The 15059-nt window shown below is 67.4% G+C and overlaps 3 protein-coding genes across 4 annotated transcripts; 2 read left to right on the plus strand and 1 right to left on the minus strand.

Moving 5' to 3' along the window:
- Nucleotides 1-2036: 2036 nt before the first annotated feature.
- NXPH4 (neurexophilin 4) lies at nt 2037-3415 on the plus strand. Its single transcript, XM_083814536.1, has one exon. It carries the CDS (start codon nt 2159-2161, stop codon nt 2921-2923), a length of 765 nt encoding a protein of 254 aa, XP_083670662.1. The 5' UTR covers nt 2037-2158; the 3' UTR covers nt 2924-3415.
- Nucleotides 3416-3487: 72 nt separating this feature from the next.
- On the plus strand, nt 3488-8327 carry SHMT2 (serine hydroxymethyltransferase 2). 2 transcript variants are annotated; one of them, XM_083814538.1, is made up of 12 exons: nt 3488-3644; nt 5061-5255; nt 5363-5442; nt 5652-5852; nt 5937-6018; nt 6205-6327; nt 6430-6569; nt 6796-6961; nt 7039-7138; nt 7279-7434; nt 7673-7780; nt 7903-8327. In XM_083814538.1, exons 1-12 carry the CDS (start codon nt 3621-3623, stop codon nt 8028-8030), a joined length of 1503 nt encoding a protein of 500 aa, XP_083670664.1. In that variant the 5' UTR covers nt 3488-3620; the 3' UTR covers nt 8031-8327. The 2 variants fall into 2 exon arrangements, with proteins under 2 accessions (XP_083670664.1, XP_083670663.1); XM_083814537.1 differs by having other exon boundaries at nt 3606-3665.
- Nucleotides 8328-9015: 688 nt separating this feature from the next.
- Nucleotides 9016-14501, minus strand: NDUFA4L2 (NDUFA4 mitochondrial complex associated like 2). The gene is made up of 4 exons (XM_083814539.1): nt 14350-14501; nt 10772-10860; nt 9479-9539; nt 9016-9295 (listed from the first exon to the last, which is right to left on the minus strand). Exons 1-4 carry the CDS (start codon nt 14404-14406, stop codon nt 9239-9241), a joined length of 264 nt encoding a protein of 87 aa, XP_083670665.1. The 5' UTR covers nt 14407-14501; the 3' UTR covers nt 9016-9238.
- Between the last annotated feature and the right edge of the window lie 558 nt (nt 14502-15059).

The raw sequence follows: 15059 nt of genomic DNA on the forward strand, positions 1-15059 counted from the left end.
ACGGCACCCGGCTTTGAAGCTGCGTTGAAATATAGATAAGGGCGAACGCGGCAGCCGTGCTCAAAGAGAGATTGGAGAGGGAGCCAGGGGGACGGCCGGGCCAAGCGGGGGCCTGCGGGGATGCTTGGCGCAGCCTCACACCGCAGTGCAACCCCTGCCCGCCCGGGCTCAGACCTCACAAACTCCTCTCCTGCCCTGCCCACAGACCCAGGGCTCAGCACCCCGCGCCCGGGGCTCCCCTCACCCGGCTCCCCCCGCAGGGGCTCGTCCTGTGCCACGTCGGTCTGCGCTGCCCGCTCCTGGCAGCGTGGCGCGGGCGAGACCCGGCACGTCAGGGCAGATTTACGGGCTCAGCCTCAGCCCGGCACAAGCAGCAGGAAAGGGATCAGGCAGCGGAGCCAAGAGGTGGCAGCGCCCAGCCTGCGCCATCCTTCACGGTGGCCAGCAGAGACCTGACCGCATGCGCAGCCCCGGGTGGCTGCAGAGAGCGTGGGGACACCGGGGTCTCATCCCTCCCTGGCGGGGGCCCATGGGAGGTGCACACGAGGCGTGGGGCGGTGCTGAGCCATGCTGGTGGTGCTGCAGGACGCCGGTGCCAGGATGAGACCCCCAGCAGCCTCCCCCCCCAACCTTAGCCCTTCCAGCTGGCGCCTCCGCTCGCTGTCCTCCTCCTCCCCACGTCCCCTTCGGGAAACAGGTCGCTGCCCAGATCAGAACCTGCCAGCGCAGCCCAGCACCTGCCAGCTCGCAGCGACAGTGATTGACGAGGCCGGGGCAGCCGGAGCAGCGTCGCGCGCCCCGGGAGCAGCTGGCAGGGCGCGAGGGGCACGCCGGGTGCCAAGCCAGGAGCAGCCAGCCTGAGGGATGGGGAGGATGTTCAGACACGGGAGATGCTCGGACACGGGACGTCGGAGACGGGGGCCCGGCGTAAGGAGGTGCCAGGTCGCTGCCTTGCTTTGCCGTGGCAGGAGAGGTGCTGACCCTCCTCACCCTGCTGGGAGCCTGTGCCCGGGGCCCTGGTCCCGTGCTGGTGCTGGTGCAGGGATGTTTTAGCTCTAGCTTTTGCTCCCCCCCCCCCCCCCCCACTGCCCATCTTTTCTGCTTTAGGTGCAAGTTCCCTCCCCTGGCAGAATACAGAAAGTGCCCCCCCCCAGCAGGGCGAGGGGGACCTGCTTGTTCCTTACGTGTGCCCCTCTGCAAACAATGCACCCCACTCTTCGTCTGCGTCCGCCCCGGTGCAATTATCCTGGAGGGCGGAGCAGCCACTGAGCAGCCTGGCGGGAGTCTCTGTAATTTCAGCTGCAGATCAGAGGCGCTGGGTAATGCAATTAGGCTTCCCTGGCAGGCAGCGCGGGGCTCCGCTGCCTCCCCCTCTCTGTACATGCTGCTGCCCCTCATCCCCCTGTTTTAATAGGCTCAGATGTAGCGGGGCAGGCAATAACAAATTGCCCAGCGTCCTGCTTCTTCCCAGCGCAGGGACATGGGTGATGCTGGGGAATCAGTCCTGGTGTTGTGTGTCTGGTGACGGCTGGTGGCAGGGGGATGTGGGCAGCGGGGAGCCCTGCTCGGGCCTGGGCTCGGCTGGGGCATGGTGGGCAGGAGGGGCCCTGGGAGCAGGATGGGTGCAGGAGGGATGCACAGTGCAGGAGAAGAGCACATTGTAGGAGGGATGCACGGTGCAGGAGGGCATGGTGCAGGAGGGATGCATGGTGCAGGAGAAGAGCACATTGTAGGAGGGATGCAGGGTGCAGGAGGGCATGGTGCAGGAGGAGGGCACAGTGCAGGAGGGATGCAGGGTGCAGGAGGGATGCAGGGTGCAGGAGGGATGCAGGGCGCAGGAGGGATGCACGGTGCAGGAGGGATGCACGGTGCAGGGGGGATGCACGGTGCAGGAGGGATGCACGGTGCAGGGGGGATGCACGGTGCAGGGGGGATGCAGGGTGCAGGGGGGATGCACGGTGCAGGGGGGATGCAGGGTGCAGGGGGGATGCACGGTGCAGGGGGGATGCAGGGTGCAGGGGGGATGCACGGTGCAGGGGGGATGCACGGTGCAGGAAGGATGCATGGTGCAGGGGGGATGCACGTGTGGGGCCAGGCAGGAGGATGATGGAGGGGTGGCAGCACACACTCGTGCAGCCTCTGCCCTCTTTCCCAGACCATGTGCGCTGAGGGCCACATCGCCAAGACCCTAGGGTACCTGGAGCTGGGCACCTCTGGCCTCCTCAAGGATGTCCCCTATGGCACCCTAAAGCCCCCGATGCTCGACCCCGGGCGGCTGATGCCGGCCGAGCTCCCCCGGGGCGCCGGGCAGCCCATCGGTGCGGCGCAGAGCCCCTGGGACTGGCAGAAGAACGGGACGGCCGGGGAGCTGCTGAGCCCCCGCGCACGGCGCAAGCCCACGCTCAAGTCCGGCCGCACCAAGAAGATCTTCGGCTGGGGCGACTTCTACTTCAACATCAAGACGCTCAAGTTCAGCCTGCTGGTGACGGGGAAGATCGTGGACCACATCAACGGGACCTTCAGCGTCTATTTCCGCCACAACTCCTCCAGCCTGGGCAACGTCTCGGTCAGCATCGTGCCCCCCTCCAAGGCGGTGGGCTTCGAGGTACTGGTGCCGGCGCCCCCGCCGCCCCCTCGCCTGCCCCCCCAGCAGAGCACCCTACCGGAGGGGCGCCCGGCCAAGGCCCTCAACTGCCACGTGGAGTACGAGAAGACCAACCGGGCGCGGAAGAACAAGCCCTGCCTCTACGACCCCTCCAAGGTGTGCTTCACCGAGCACACGCAGAGCCACGCCGCCTGGCTCTGCGCCAAGCCCTTCAAGGTCATCTGCATCTTCATCTCCTTCCTCAGCATCGACTACAAGCTGGTGCAGAAGGTCTGCCCCGACTCCAACTTCCAGCACGAGAAGCCCTACTTCGGCTGACGGCCGGCGAGCGCGGAGGCGGGTGCCCCCCCCCCCCCCGGGTAATCCGGGGGCTGCCTGCCCCCCCCCGGTCCCCCCTCCCCGTTCCCCACCGTGGCCGGGCTCAGCCCCGCGCGTGGGCTCTGTCCCGGCGGGTCCCGGGGGCAGCCGGGCCGCGCGTACACGGTGACACCCCCGGGGGTCCCCAAGGTGGGGGGGGGGGGGCAGCACCCCGAGACCCCCCCACCCGCAGACCCCCGCCCGCCGGGAGGGCCCTGCCCACCCCCTAAGCCCCCCAGGGGCCGTGGGGAGGGGGTTCGGGGGGGGGGTCCCTGTCCCCCAGCCCGGCTCCGGAGGGGGCTTCTCCGGATTTTTTTTTTTTTTAAGAGAAAAATTAAAACGGAGAAAAAGAAAAAAGAAAGTTAAAAAAAATAATTAAAAAAAAAAAGCAAAATGACAAAAATAAAAAGGAAAAAATGGAAAAAGCCTCCGTGCGGCGTGCCGAGCGGCGGATGGGGGGGGGAAAGGCGGGGGGGGGGCGGAACCGGACCCGGGACCACCCCCCCCGCCGGGAGGGGGCCCAGACCCCGGTTCCCGGCGTGCCCCGCGGTACCGGCAGCCCCTCGGCCCCGCCCCCCGGGGGGGCGGGGCAGGGCCCGGGGACGGCACCGGGGGACGGCACCGGGACCCGGCCGGGACCCGCCTGCAGCCGGCCGCGATGTGGCCTCTGCGCCTGGGCACGGTGAGTCGGGGGGGGGGCACGGTGAGCCGGGGGGGGGGCACGGTGCCCTCGGGGGCCCGGTGCCCGCAGGGAGGTCCCGGTGCTCGAGGGGGGGCTCCTGATGGCCGGGCCCGGTGCTCGGGGGGGCGGGGGGGGGGCAGTACAGGTGGGGGGCCCGGTGTCTGGGGGGGGGGCCCGGTGTCTGGGGCGGGGGGGGCCGGTGTTCACGGGGTTGCCGGTTTCCGCAGGGGGTCCCGGTGCTCGGGGGGGTCCCGGTGCTGGGGGGGGTCCCGGTGCTGGGGGGGGTCCCGGTGCTCGGGGGGGTCCCGGTGCTCGGGGGAGTCCCGGTGCTCGGGGAGGTCCCGGTGCTGGGGGGGGTCCCGGTGCTCGGGGGGGTCCCGGTGCACGTGGAGGTCCCGATGCCCGGGGGGGTCCCGATGCCCGCGGGGGGGGGGTCCCGGTGCTCACTGGGGGTCCAGGTGCTTGCGGGGGTCCCGCTGCCCGCAGGGGGTCCCGGCACGCCCCGCCCCCGTCTCCGCCCCCCGTTTGCATCTCGTCCCTTCCAGCCGTGCCCTTTACCCCCCCCCCACTGCCCCCTACTCCACCCCCGCCCCGTGCCCCCCCCCCCTCCCACCTCCCCCCCCCCGCGACCTTCGCGTCCGTCCCAAAGTCCCGGGCCGCGGGGCCGACCCCGGGGGCAGCCGCCGGCCCTTGGCCCCTGCCCGACGGGGCGGGACGGGGGCGGCTCCGCTCCGGGGGGGGGCCGCGGCCCGGCGGGTGATGCAATGGGGCGGCGGCGGTTACATCACCCGGCACCGGGACGGGGCCGCACACGTGCGTGGGGATCCCCCCCCCGGGCACGAAGCCGTCGGTGGGGAACGGGGATGGGGGTGCGCGGGGTGTCCCCCCCCCCCCCAGCACAGACACAGGGCTCCCCCAGGATCTGTGGGCTCCCCCCCCCCCCAACCCCGGCTGACCCCGTGGCTCTGCCGGTTGCCGTTGCGCACCGAAGGGTCCTGGGGTCCCGGTCCCCTGGGGCTGGGGGTCCCTCTGTCCCGGGGTCCATCTGTCCTGGGGTCCATCTGTCCCGGGGTCCGTCTGTCCTGGTGGCCCCCCCCCATGCCACCAGATGCCCACGTGTACGCACGTGCAGCTCCCCTGCATGCGCCCTCGCGTACCCGCAGCAGGTTTTGGTGCCGTTGCTGCTGCTCCTTCACCGGAGCTGCTCCAGCTCTGCCTATGGGCTGGGGTAGCCCCGGGGGGCGGGGGGTCCCACTTGCCCACACCCACCCTCTGGGGTGGCAGCGGGAGCCAGAGCACCGGGGTCCTGCTCCTCGTGCTGCTGCTCACAGCTCCGAGGGTGCTCGGGGGGGGTATTGGGGCCTGGCAGCTGCCCGTGAGGGGTGGCAACCTCTGAGCCCCCCCCGTCCCGCGCAGGCTCTGCAGCGATGCGCCCAGCTGGGTGCTGGCAGCTGGCGAGCGCGGCATGGCACGGCCGCGGCAGCAGCCGTCGGGCGCCTGCCTGGCTGGACGGGGCAGGAGAGCCTTGCCGAGAGCGACCCCGAGATGTGGTCCCTGGTCCAGAAGGAGAAGGATCGGCAGTGCCGAGGGCTGGAGCTCATTGCCTCTGAGGTGGAGTAGGGGGTCTGAGGTGGGATAGGGGGCGCTGGGAGCGGGGGCGGCAGTGGTCCGTCTCCCGTGAGCTGTGGCACCCCGACTCTGAGCCTCTTCTTCCCCAGAATTTCTGCAGCCGGGCAGCGCTGGAGGCCCTGGGCTCCTGCCTCAACAACAAGTACTCGGAGGGATACCCGGGCAAGAGGTAAAGGGGGGGCACGGGCTCTGGGCTTGGCCGGGGGGTGCTGGCAGCGTCAGGGGTCCCCCTGCAGTCGGGATTCAGCTGCAGGAAGGGTCACAGGGACCCCAGGGCCGGCAGGGGTGTACCAGAAGGGAAGCTCTCCTCTCCCCCAAGGTCCCCAGTGGGGTTTGCAGAGGGGGATACCCTATAATCACCTCCTTTTTCCCCCCCAGGTACTACGGGGGAGCCGAGGTGGTGGACCAGATCGAGCTGCTGTGCGAGCAGCGGGCTCTGGAGGCGTTTGACCTGGACCCTGCCCGCTGGGGCGTGAATGTTCAGCCCTACTCGGGGTCTCCGGCCAACTTTGCAGCCTACACAGCCCTGCTGCAGCCCCACGACCGCCTGATGGGGCTGGACCTGCCCGACGGGGGCCAGTAGGTGCCGGGGTGAGGCAGCCGGGAGTCTGCACCCCTTGGGGGGGTCCCAGCCTCATCCCGCACCTCTGCCTTCCCCCGCAGCCTCACGCACGGGTACATGTCAGATGTCAAGAGGATCTCAGCCACGTCCATCTTCTTTGAGTCGATGCCCTACAAGCTCGATGTGAGTCGGGGGGTGGCTGGCTGAGCCCCTGGGGTGCCCCAGCACCCCTGCCATCCCCTGTCCCGCTGCCCCCGTGTGCCGCGTCCTTGTGTTGTGCGATGCTCCGCGAGCTCTCGGCCGCGCCGTGCTCAGAGCTGCGAGGGGAGGTGTGTGTCTGTCATCCCTCTGCCTGTCCATCCCTTGCAGCCAGCCACGGGGCTGATCGACTACGACCAGCTGGAGGTGACGGCGCGGCTCTTCCGTCCTCGCCTTGTCATCGCTGGCACCAGTGCGTACGCCCGCCTCATCGACTACGCTCGCATGAAGAAGGTGCGGGGAAGCGGCGCGGCGCCGCGGGGACAGGAGCCCCTCGCTACCCGGGTGCAGGCGCACCGCGGGGATGGGGCCAGCCCCTGACTGCCACGTCCCCAGGTGTGCGAGGAGGTGAAGGCGTACCTGCTGGCGGACATGGCACACATCAGCGGGCTGGTGGCTGCCAAGGCCATCCCGTCGCCCTTTGAGCACGCGGACCTGGTGACCAGCACCACGCACAAGACCCTGCGTGGCGCCAGGTGAGGCCGCATCCCGCTGCCGTCCCCGGGAAGGCTCCAGCGCCCCGTGGGGGGTGCAAAGCAGAGTTTGATTTTCATGCTCTGTCTGGGGGCAGCCCCCGGACCTGGGGCAGGAGGGAGGACACCCGGCAGGCCCAGAGCAGCATGGTGACGGCGTTGGTGCTGCGCTGGTGCAGAGGGGCCCGGCTGTGCTGGGAGGAGCAGTGCCATGCTCTCTTGCCCACAGGTCAGGACTCATCTTCTATCGCAAGGGTGTGCGCTCGGTGGATAAGAAGACGGGCAAGGAGACGCTCTATGACCTGGAGGACAGGATCAACTTCGCCGTCTTCCCCTCCCTGCAAGGGGGGCCCCACAACCACGCCATCGCTGCCGTAGCTGTGGCCCTCAAGCAGGTCTGCGGGGGGAGGATCCAGGGCTGGGCTGGGCTGGGCCAGGCCCCGTGCTGATGGACGCGGTCTGTCCCCCCCAGGCCAGCTCTCCTGCGTTCCGCCAGTACTGCCAGCAGGTGCTGAGGAACGCCAAAGCCATGGCACAGGCGCTGCTGCAGCGCGGGTACACCCTGGTGTCAGGTAGTGCCTCCGTCCTGGCCGCAGGGGACAAGGGGAAGGGGGCTGAGGATGCGGGACAGGGCTCTGAAGGTGGCACAGAGGGAGGGGGGCTGCAGGGGACAGGGGCTGTCACCGTTCACCTTGTGTCCCTTGCTCCCCAGGTGGCACCGACAACCACCTGGTGCTGGTGGACCTGCGGCCCAAGGGCATCGATGGCGCCCGGGCCGAGCGAGTCCTGGAGCTCGTCTCCATCACGGCCAACAAGAACACGTGCCCGGGGGACAAGAGCGCGCTCACGCCGGGAGGGCTGCGCCTGGGTGAGGGACAGGCCTTGTTCTGGGAAGGAGATTCCTGCCCCCACCCAGCCCCTTCCCTGGGGAGGGGTCCCCAGGTTGTTGTCTCTCCAGGGTGTCTCCCTTCCCCTCCACCCCTCTTTGAGGACCCCTTATGGGAAGGGGCCTGGGACCACTTCAGGGACCTTGGGAGCACCTTGGTGGGTTTGGCTCCCGGTGGGTGTACCCCCTGGTGTAGCTCACAGCCCTGATGTGTCCCTAGGGGCCCCCGCGCTGACCTCCCGCCACTTCCGCGAGGAGGATTTCCAGAAAGTGGTGGGATTCATCGATGAAGGCATAGCGCTGGCCCTGGATGTCAAGAGCAAAACCAGTGAGTTAGCAGGGCCCTGGCTGTGGCTGCGAGTGGGCACCGCTCTGTTTGGGGCAGGATGGGGCTGCTGTGCCCCCCCCATGCCCCTCTCACCTGCTCCCCCCTCTCCCTTCTGCACCCAGGCAAGCTCCAGGAGTTCAAGACCTTCTTGCTGCAGGATGCGGAGACGCAGCGGCGCTTGGCAGAGCTGCGCCAGCGCGTGGAGACCTTTGCTCGTGCCTTCCCCATGCCTGGCTTCAGTGACCGCTGAGGGGGGGCTCTTGCCCCTCCTGCCAGGCCTGGACTCAGGGGCGAGGGGGAGCCGAACCCATCCCATGCATTCCCTGCTCTCCTTCGTCCCCACCAGCACCTCTGGGGCTGGGCACCTCCTCTCCCTGGGTGCCCCCCCATCCTGCTCAGTGTTAGGGTCTAGAGACCAACCAACCCCCGTGGGGTGTGGGACGGGACCAATCCTGGCTCCAGCCTCCTCCCTTCTGCCCGAGGAAGTCTTGCAATTTTCCGTAGGGGAGGTTCGCTAATAAAAGTGGGGGCAGAGCCTGCCTGCCTGGAGGTGTGTGGGCTGCACTGAGCTGGGGCTGGAGACGGGGGGAGGACGCGGCCGATGGCATCCCCAGGCCCCCAGTCATCACCAGACGCGGTCCCAGTGCCCCCAGTTGTCCCCTGTGTCCCTCTCCCCTACCCCAGTGCTCCCCCAGTACCCCTCCCTGTGCCCCTCGTGCCATGGGGTGTGAGGAAAGTGGCAGCCCCCAGGGTCCTGGCCTGGCTGGAGGTGGCGGAGCCTCGGCAGCCCCCCCGCTGCCAGCCCTAGGCACGTCCCGCTCGTCGCTTCCTAAAATCCTGGCCTTTAATTCTCCTTCTTGGCCAAACCAAACAGCACCGGACAGGCCCCCCCCTGCCCGTGGCAAAGGCCAGGCCGTGCCGTGGGGCACGTAGGCCCCGGGGCGGGGAACAGGCGCGTGCATGCGCTGCGTCTGGTTGCGTTCAACCCCCCCTCCATTCCTCCTCTTTTTCCTCCCCAGATCTGGCTTCCTGTGGCCTCCCCATGGGCCAGGACCCTCGCGGGGGAGCTCCGGGGGCACCCCTGGAGCGTGGGAGAGCGGAAGCGCGGCGCCGAGGGGTCAGGGCTGGGAACCGCGGCCTCCAGCGGGACGCGAGCCCCCGGCCCTCGCGGGGCGTGGGGTGTTGGACCGCTCCTGTGTTGATGGGCCTGGGAAGCCACGAGCCATCCTCCTCGCTCCCCTCAGTGATTTATTTATTGCCGGTCTACGTGTCTGGTGCAGAGGGGGCTGGCGGGGAGAGGTGGTGCAAGCAGCGGCTGCTGCGGGGCAGGACAGGGGGGCCTGGAGTGAGGGGGCTTGGTGCAGGGGCCCAGCCTGGTGCTGGGGCTGTTGTGGAGCAGGCCGGCGGTGCTGGGGGGGGCTGCAGAAGGTGCTGGGGGGGCTGGCACGAGGCAGCAGCTCAGAAGCTGGGCCGGTCCTTCTTGAGGCTCTTGTAGTCGGTGGAAACTGCCATGAACTGGAAAGGGGAGGGGTATGAGCAGGGGTGGGGGCATTCAAGGGCTTGTGCCCCCCTGCCTCCAGCCCAGGGTTGATGCTGTTCCCGCCTCTTCCCCAAGCACAGCGTGGTGCTGGTCCCTGAAAGGTGCCCGTGCCCCCCTCCCCAGAGAGCCAGGCCCCCCCAGTTCACCCCAGTGCTCACTTTATACTGGTCCGTGGGGCCCAGCTTATTCCAGGGTTCGGGGTTATTTTTTCGGTCCCAGCTGCAAGAAGTGATGGGGCTGTCAGCACCTGTAAGGGGAGGGGTAGGGCCCCGCAGACACCCCCTCCCCATTTCACCCCCACGGGTGCCCCCAGCCCTATCTCCGGGCAGGGCTAATCCCGGACACCGTCGTCGCATCTGCTGTGCCGGCGGGTCGGGGGCTCCGACTGGCTTCCGACCAAGGAGGAACCGCTCTGTCCTGCCCCAGGGGGGTTGCAGAAGGCCAGCAGAGCCGTGGGATGGGACCCTGGAGAAAGCAGCTCCTGTCCTCCCCCTCCCCCCTCCCCCTGCAATCCGCTGGTGTTGGCCAAGAGCAGAATTTTCCATCTCGGAAGATGCGTGTGCTGGGGCAGGGAGGGGGGAGCTGCGCTGCGATTGCAGACCCCTGGAGCTGTTTAGTGGCATTAATGTGCTGGGCGGGCTGCCGTTGTTTTATCCCCCCCCCCCACCCCCCCTTGACAAACACGCGCACACCCCTGCGCTTCCACCATCAAAGACAAGGTGCCTGGATCTGCTAATTGCTGAGCTAAGTACCCTGGGCAGCTGGCATCAAATTAAATCAATGAGCGTTTTACCCGGAGCAAACAAATATTAGATAGGCATTAGACAGCGTGGGGCTGCAGGGACCGTGGGCCACTCAGTTATAAGGGAAAGGAAAAAAAAAAAAACCCTGCCTCGCACGCCGCAGCGTGCCTGCCTTTCGCTGTGCCAATCCATCCAGCCCCTGTTCCTCATCAATCTATCCTAACACCTCATCTTCCTCCCCTTCGCCATTCGTCCGTGCACGCTTTTTTATCTGCCTGGCCGCCCCTCCAACCTCGCGCCCCAGCCCTTCGGCAGCCGGCTGTCCCACTGTTTTCGCAGCCCTCTCTCTCTCTGGCCCTCTGTCGATCCATCCAGCCCCACGCTGGCTGTCTGGCTGTCTGTCCGTCCGTCCGTCGGTCGCACGCTGCCGTTATCTGCCTCGTCACTCCCGCGCCCACCCTGCTCTCCGCCCTTCCTCGGAACGTGCCCGTCTCCCGCTCCCCTCCTTGGGGGCCTTGAGGCAACCCCAAGCAGGGGCAGGGCAGGCGGCGCCTCGGCTTCCCTCGTCCCCCGGTGCTGCTGGTCCGTGCCCACCCCTCGGAGCCCCCCACAGAGGTGTCTGAGCAGGGGGGGAGCACCTTGCGGCCCCCCCCCCAGCGCTGTGCCGGGTGCATGGTGCGTGTGGGCTGGGTGCCGGCACCCCCGTACCTGACGTCCGGGCTGTACAGGGCCAGCCTGAGCAAGTACAGCACAGCGCTGCCCAGTCCAACACTGATGAAGCCAATGAGGGGAACGAGCTGCAGAGGGAGAGAGAGAAAAATGAAAAATACCCCAATAAAATGAATATTTATCAGGCCGACTGGAGAGTGAAAGGGAGAGCTGACACACTGGGAGATTTACAGGGGAAATATGGCAGAGCAATCCTGTAGCTGGGCTGCAGTACACAGTGTAGCTGTCAGCTTGAGTGACTGAATTAAAAGAGGGAGAGAAAAATCGGCTCATGTTGGAGAGGAATTGGGTTTAGAATGAGAAATCACTTCCCCACTGCCGGCCCGGCCCCGTGCTCACCGGCATAGCTGAGGGTACCCGCACCTCGCTGGCGGTGCCCCCCAGGACGTGGGGTCCCTTCGGTCTGCAGGCAGGGCACGGACCCCCACCCCAGCAAGCTACCCCCCCCCCGCAGGTCCAGCACCCGGTGTCCTCCTGTCCCCTGTCCCTGCCAAGCACAGGACAGCCGGGGCTGCATCCCCTGCTGCCGCTGAGGTGCCGCATTCACCGCGCTGTGCTGCTGGGTGCAAGGCAGGGCTCGCAGAAGCGGTAACAGCACGGGGAGGGGGGCACTCAGCCACCCCCTCGGTGCTGCCCTGGCCACCATGGCGGGGGTCGCTGCAAGCAGCCCCCCCCAAAGCAGGGCTTTCATCTCGCCACTGCAGGGTGAGCGGCTCCATCTCCTCGTCTCCGCTCCCCCCTCCTCGCGCTGCCAATCCCCGGTGCCCAGGGGGACGCGGCCTCAATCGGAGCTGAGGCGCAGCAGCTCTGACCTCCCCCAAATTGCTGTGGCCCCCGCGCCAGGGAAGACGGTCGGAACGTAATGAACCTCCCGCCAACCTGTGCCCCTGGGAAGGCAAACACGGCCGGCGCCTCGCCGTGCCCATTAGTGGCAGCGCGGGAGCGGGGGCCGGCGGTGCACAGCGAGCGCCTCGCGCTCGGCGCGGTTTGCATTGCCAGCACCTGAGCTCTTGGGTTATATCTGCAGTGCCGTTTGGCAGCTCGAGCTCTCAGTGAGTGTCTCCGAACCCCCACCCGCCCACCCACTGTGCGTGACTCAGTTTCCCCACCTGGATGAGGCTGGGGGGTTGGCGGGGGGGGGGGGGGGGATTCCAAAACACAAAAAGCAGGATCCAGCTGAACCTCCCTGGGCTGTTCTCCACCAAGCACCCCCACAGGGAAGGTGTCTCGTGGGGAAGGCACCTTGACATAAAATGTCTCCCGCTCCCCACAGGCTCCCTGCCTGCCCCTCGGTCCTAGCTGGCCACCCCGCACCCTTCCCAGTGCCCCTGCACGGCCCCCATCCTGCTCTGCAGCGCCAAAGCCCAAGCCAAGCAGCACGCCGCGCTCTCGCCCGGCAGATGCCGGTGCCGATTCGGGAGGTTAGAGGCATCAGCAGATAATGATCTTTTGCGCTGTGTGCGGCCAGGTGCCAAGAGGATCTGGCAGTAGCCACTACCCAGCCGCGCCGGCTAATCAAGGAGAACTCCACAGCGCCGAGAATTGCAGTGTCTGTTGGAGGAGATTCGGGGCGACGGATCCGTCTCACCATCTGCTGCTGACACCTTCTGGGTAATTAATGCCTGGGAAGAATTAAAGGTAGGGGGAGCAGGGGGACCAGGCTTGTGGCAGGCAAGGGGGCTACAGAGTTCTGGGAACAGCCTCCTCCATGCACATGGAAATAAATAAGACGTTGCGAGTTTGACCTTAAGCATACAGAGAGTTAAAATGCTGCTTGTGGGCATGCATTTGTGGGGCTCGGCTGCCCAGGAGCGTTTGCCCCTTAACCCTAACGGTGGGAGCCGCAGATGGCCATGTCCAGAGTGAGGCACGTGTGCCCCAGGACCTCGTGCACCCCCCAGCCCTGCCACAGCCACCACCCGCACCTCGCCGTGAGCCTGTGGAGAGCCAGAGCCAGCACTGACAGAGCGGGGACCTGGCCCTCGTCCCACCACGCTGGCTGCAAAAGCAACGGGAAGGAGAAAGCAAATGTGTGCAGGCGCCAGGTGAGGCGAGGGCGCTGGGCTGAGCGGCTCGTGCCAGGGGTTCTTCGCACCAGCCCCAGCACCTGGGGCAGGTCCGCATGCAAAGGCGAGCAGCCGGAGTGGTGCCCGGTGGTGTGGGCAGCGTGCCCGTGGCGCTTCTCCTGCCAGGGCTCCCGTACCTCACCGGTACCGGGCTCCTTGGGCACGGCAAGGCCGCCGCTCGCTGCCAGGCGGGTGGGCAGTGGGGGGGGGGGCTCTGCTGCAAGGTGAGAGCCCCGATGTACCTGCCCGGGGGGTCACTTGTGAAGAACGACGTCTCAGAAACTGCCACAGCAACTCGTGCTGGCGCCAGCCCCGCGGGACGGCTGCAGGTGCTTCAGGCACGGGCATCCAGGCCCACCGCCCCCCCCCCCGCATGCTGCTCGGGGACCCTGCTGCGCCCCCTCCAGCCATGCACAAATCTCTGCCTGACAGCTGCAGACTCCGCAGTGGGGCATGAGCAGAAAAGCCCCAAATCCCTGTCCTGCAGCTGTGCTGCGAAGCCGGCACGAGAGCCCTGGCCCTTGCTGCACACCCGCGCTTTCACGGCAGTTGCAGAATCACCCGGGCATCCTCCATCACGGGAGAGGCCCCGGCCTCCCGCGCCTCCTGCCTGGCCGCCAGCCTCCCGCCACCGGGGCCGGCCTGGTGCTCGGCCACGGCTCATCATCCTTTCCAGCCTGGCAGCTCTGCCTCCCCACAAACCCGACTGCCAAGCGCTTACGTGACTTTCAGCCCGGCGCCGGCAGCTCGTCAGCCCTGCGCGGGTCACCAGCCCCTGCCAGGATGCAGGGTGGATACTGGGGACCCTCTGGCAGGGGCGAGAGCCCTGCCCTGGGGGGACCTTCCTGGCAGGGTAGGGCCACATAACTGTGGTCCTCTTGGAGGGGCTGTAAGGTTTCGGCGGCAGGGAATGGGGAAGGCTGGAAGGACAGGAGCCGGCACATCAGACCTGGGCTGTGGGGGCTGGCCAGCGGCACGCTCAGCTTCCATTCCCACCCCCTTCCAAAGACACCCCCGGAGCAGGGAGCAGCGCCCTCCGTCCACCCACGCAGCCGCCAGTGAGCGTGGCTGGATACAAACGCCTCCACGCGCACAAAGCCCACAAAGCCCAGCCCTGCTGCACCCCAACGGCGCTGGACGCGGGTGGCTCACCCGTGGGGCACAGGCAGGACCCCCAGCACCTGCGGGATGCTGCAGGAGCCGGGCAGGCCAAGTGCAAGGGGGGCAGCGGGCGAGCGGGGAACAGCCCTGGGATGGCACGGGGAGGGCAGGGGAGGCTGAGAAGAGGCTTGGGGTGGAAGCGGAGCTGGAGAAGGGAGCAGTGGGTGGAGGAGGAATAAGGGATAAGGGGAGAAGGGTGAGGGTAGGTGCAGGGCACGCGTCCCAGGGGAGGGAAGGGAGAGATGGAGGGGTAAGGGCCAAGGGGTCTGGGAGGGGGCGAGGGGCAGAAGGATGCAGGGAATCCAGCCGGAGGGGCGGTGGGGGACTCACTCCGGGGTGCCGCTTGACGTGCCGGGAGAACATGGCTCCGAGCAGGGGGCCCTTCATGGCAAGGGAGCGGGGCCGGAGGTCTGGCTGTGGTGTGAGGCTCCGAGTGCTGGCCGAGGCTGGAGGAGGGCAGGACACACGGGGAGGCGTCTGCAGCAGGGCTGGGAGGGACGGGGCGGGACGGGGATCCCAGCCCAGGGGCAGCAAGCTGGAAGCGGGCAGCTGAGCATCCACTGTGGAGCCCCAGCCACGCTCTGCCCCTTCCAGCAACTCCTGTACTGGGTTACTGACCAGCCTTGGGTCTGGGTTCTCCGCAACACCCCCTAGGTGCCCTCCCCCAGCACTTGTGCCTCAGTTTCCCCGTCTGGATGAGGGGCCAGCCCCTCTCCTCCGCATACAAAGCCCTCCCAGGTTGCTCGGCACCTTTGTGCTAGGGCGAAAGATGAGTTGTGTGATTTGTTATGACAACTTCTCCGATGTTTGCTGCCTCCCCTCAGCACCCCCCGCCACCCTCCCCTTTATGATAAATGACATAACACCCAATTTACATTTAGCAATGCAAATCTCCCTGGCAGTAACAGATGCTGCTGTGCATATGGAAACCAGTTATTTGTACCCACTGGCTCTTAACAAAAGACTGGGGAGATCGGCGGAGCAGGCAGCCCAGCGCAGCAGGCAGGGACGTCGCATCCATCCCCATGGCTGCTGGCCGC

This window comes from Anser anser, assembly GCF_964211835.1.
Source record: "Anser anser genome assembly, chromosome: 30".
NCBI lineage: Eukaryota > Metazoa > Chordata > Aves > Anseriformes > Anatidae > Anser > Anser anser.

Bases quoted from the DNA above. Each gene is read 5' to 3' on its own strand.
- NXPH4 (XM_083814536.1), top strand. From the start codon at position 2,159: ATGTGCGCTGAGGGCCACATCGCCAAGACCCTAGGGTACCTGGAGCTG.
- SHMT2 (XM_083814537.1), top strand. From the start codon at position 3,621: ATGTGGCCTCTGCGCCTGGGCACGGTGAGTCGGGGGGGGGGCACG. The intron at 5,256-5,362 runs GTGGAGTAGGGG...CTTCTTCCCCAG, and splicing joins TGGAGCTCATTGCCTCTGAG to AATTTCTGCAGCCGGGCAGC. The intron at 7,435-7,672 runs GTGAGGGACAGG...ATGTGTCCCTAG, and splicing joins GCCGGGAGGGCTGCGCCTGG to GGGCCCCCGCGCTGACCTCC.
- NDUFA4L2 (XM_083814539.1), bottom strand. From the start codon at position 14,406: ATGAAGGGCCCCCTGCTCGGAGCCATGTTCTCCCGGCACGTCAAGCGG. The intron at 10,861-14,349 runs GTGAGTCCCCCA...CTCCCTCTGCAG, and splicing joins ACGTCAAGCGGCACCCCGGA to CTCGTTCCCCTCATTGGCTT. The intron at 9,296-9,478 runs GTGAGCACTGGG...TCCCCTTTCCAG, and splicing joins GCCCCACGGACCAGTATAAA to TTCATGGCAGTTTCCACCGA.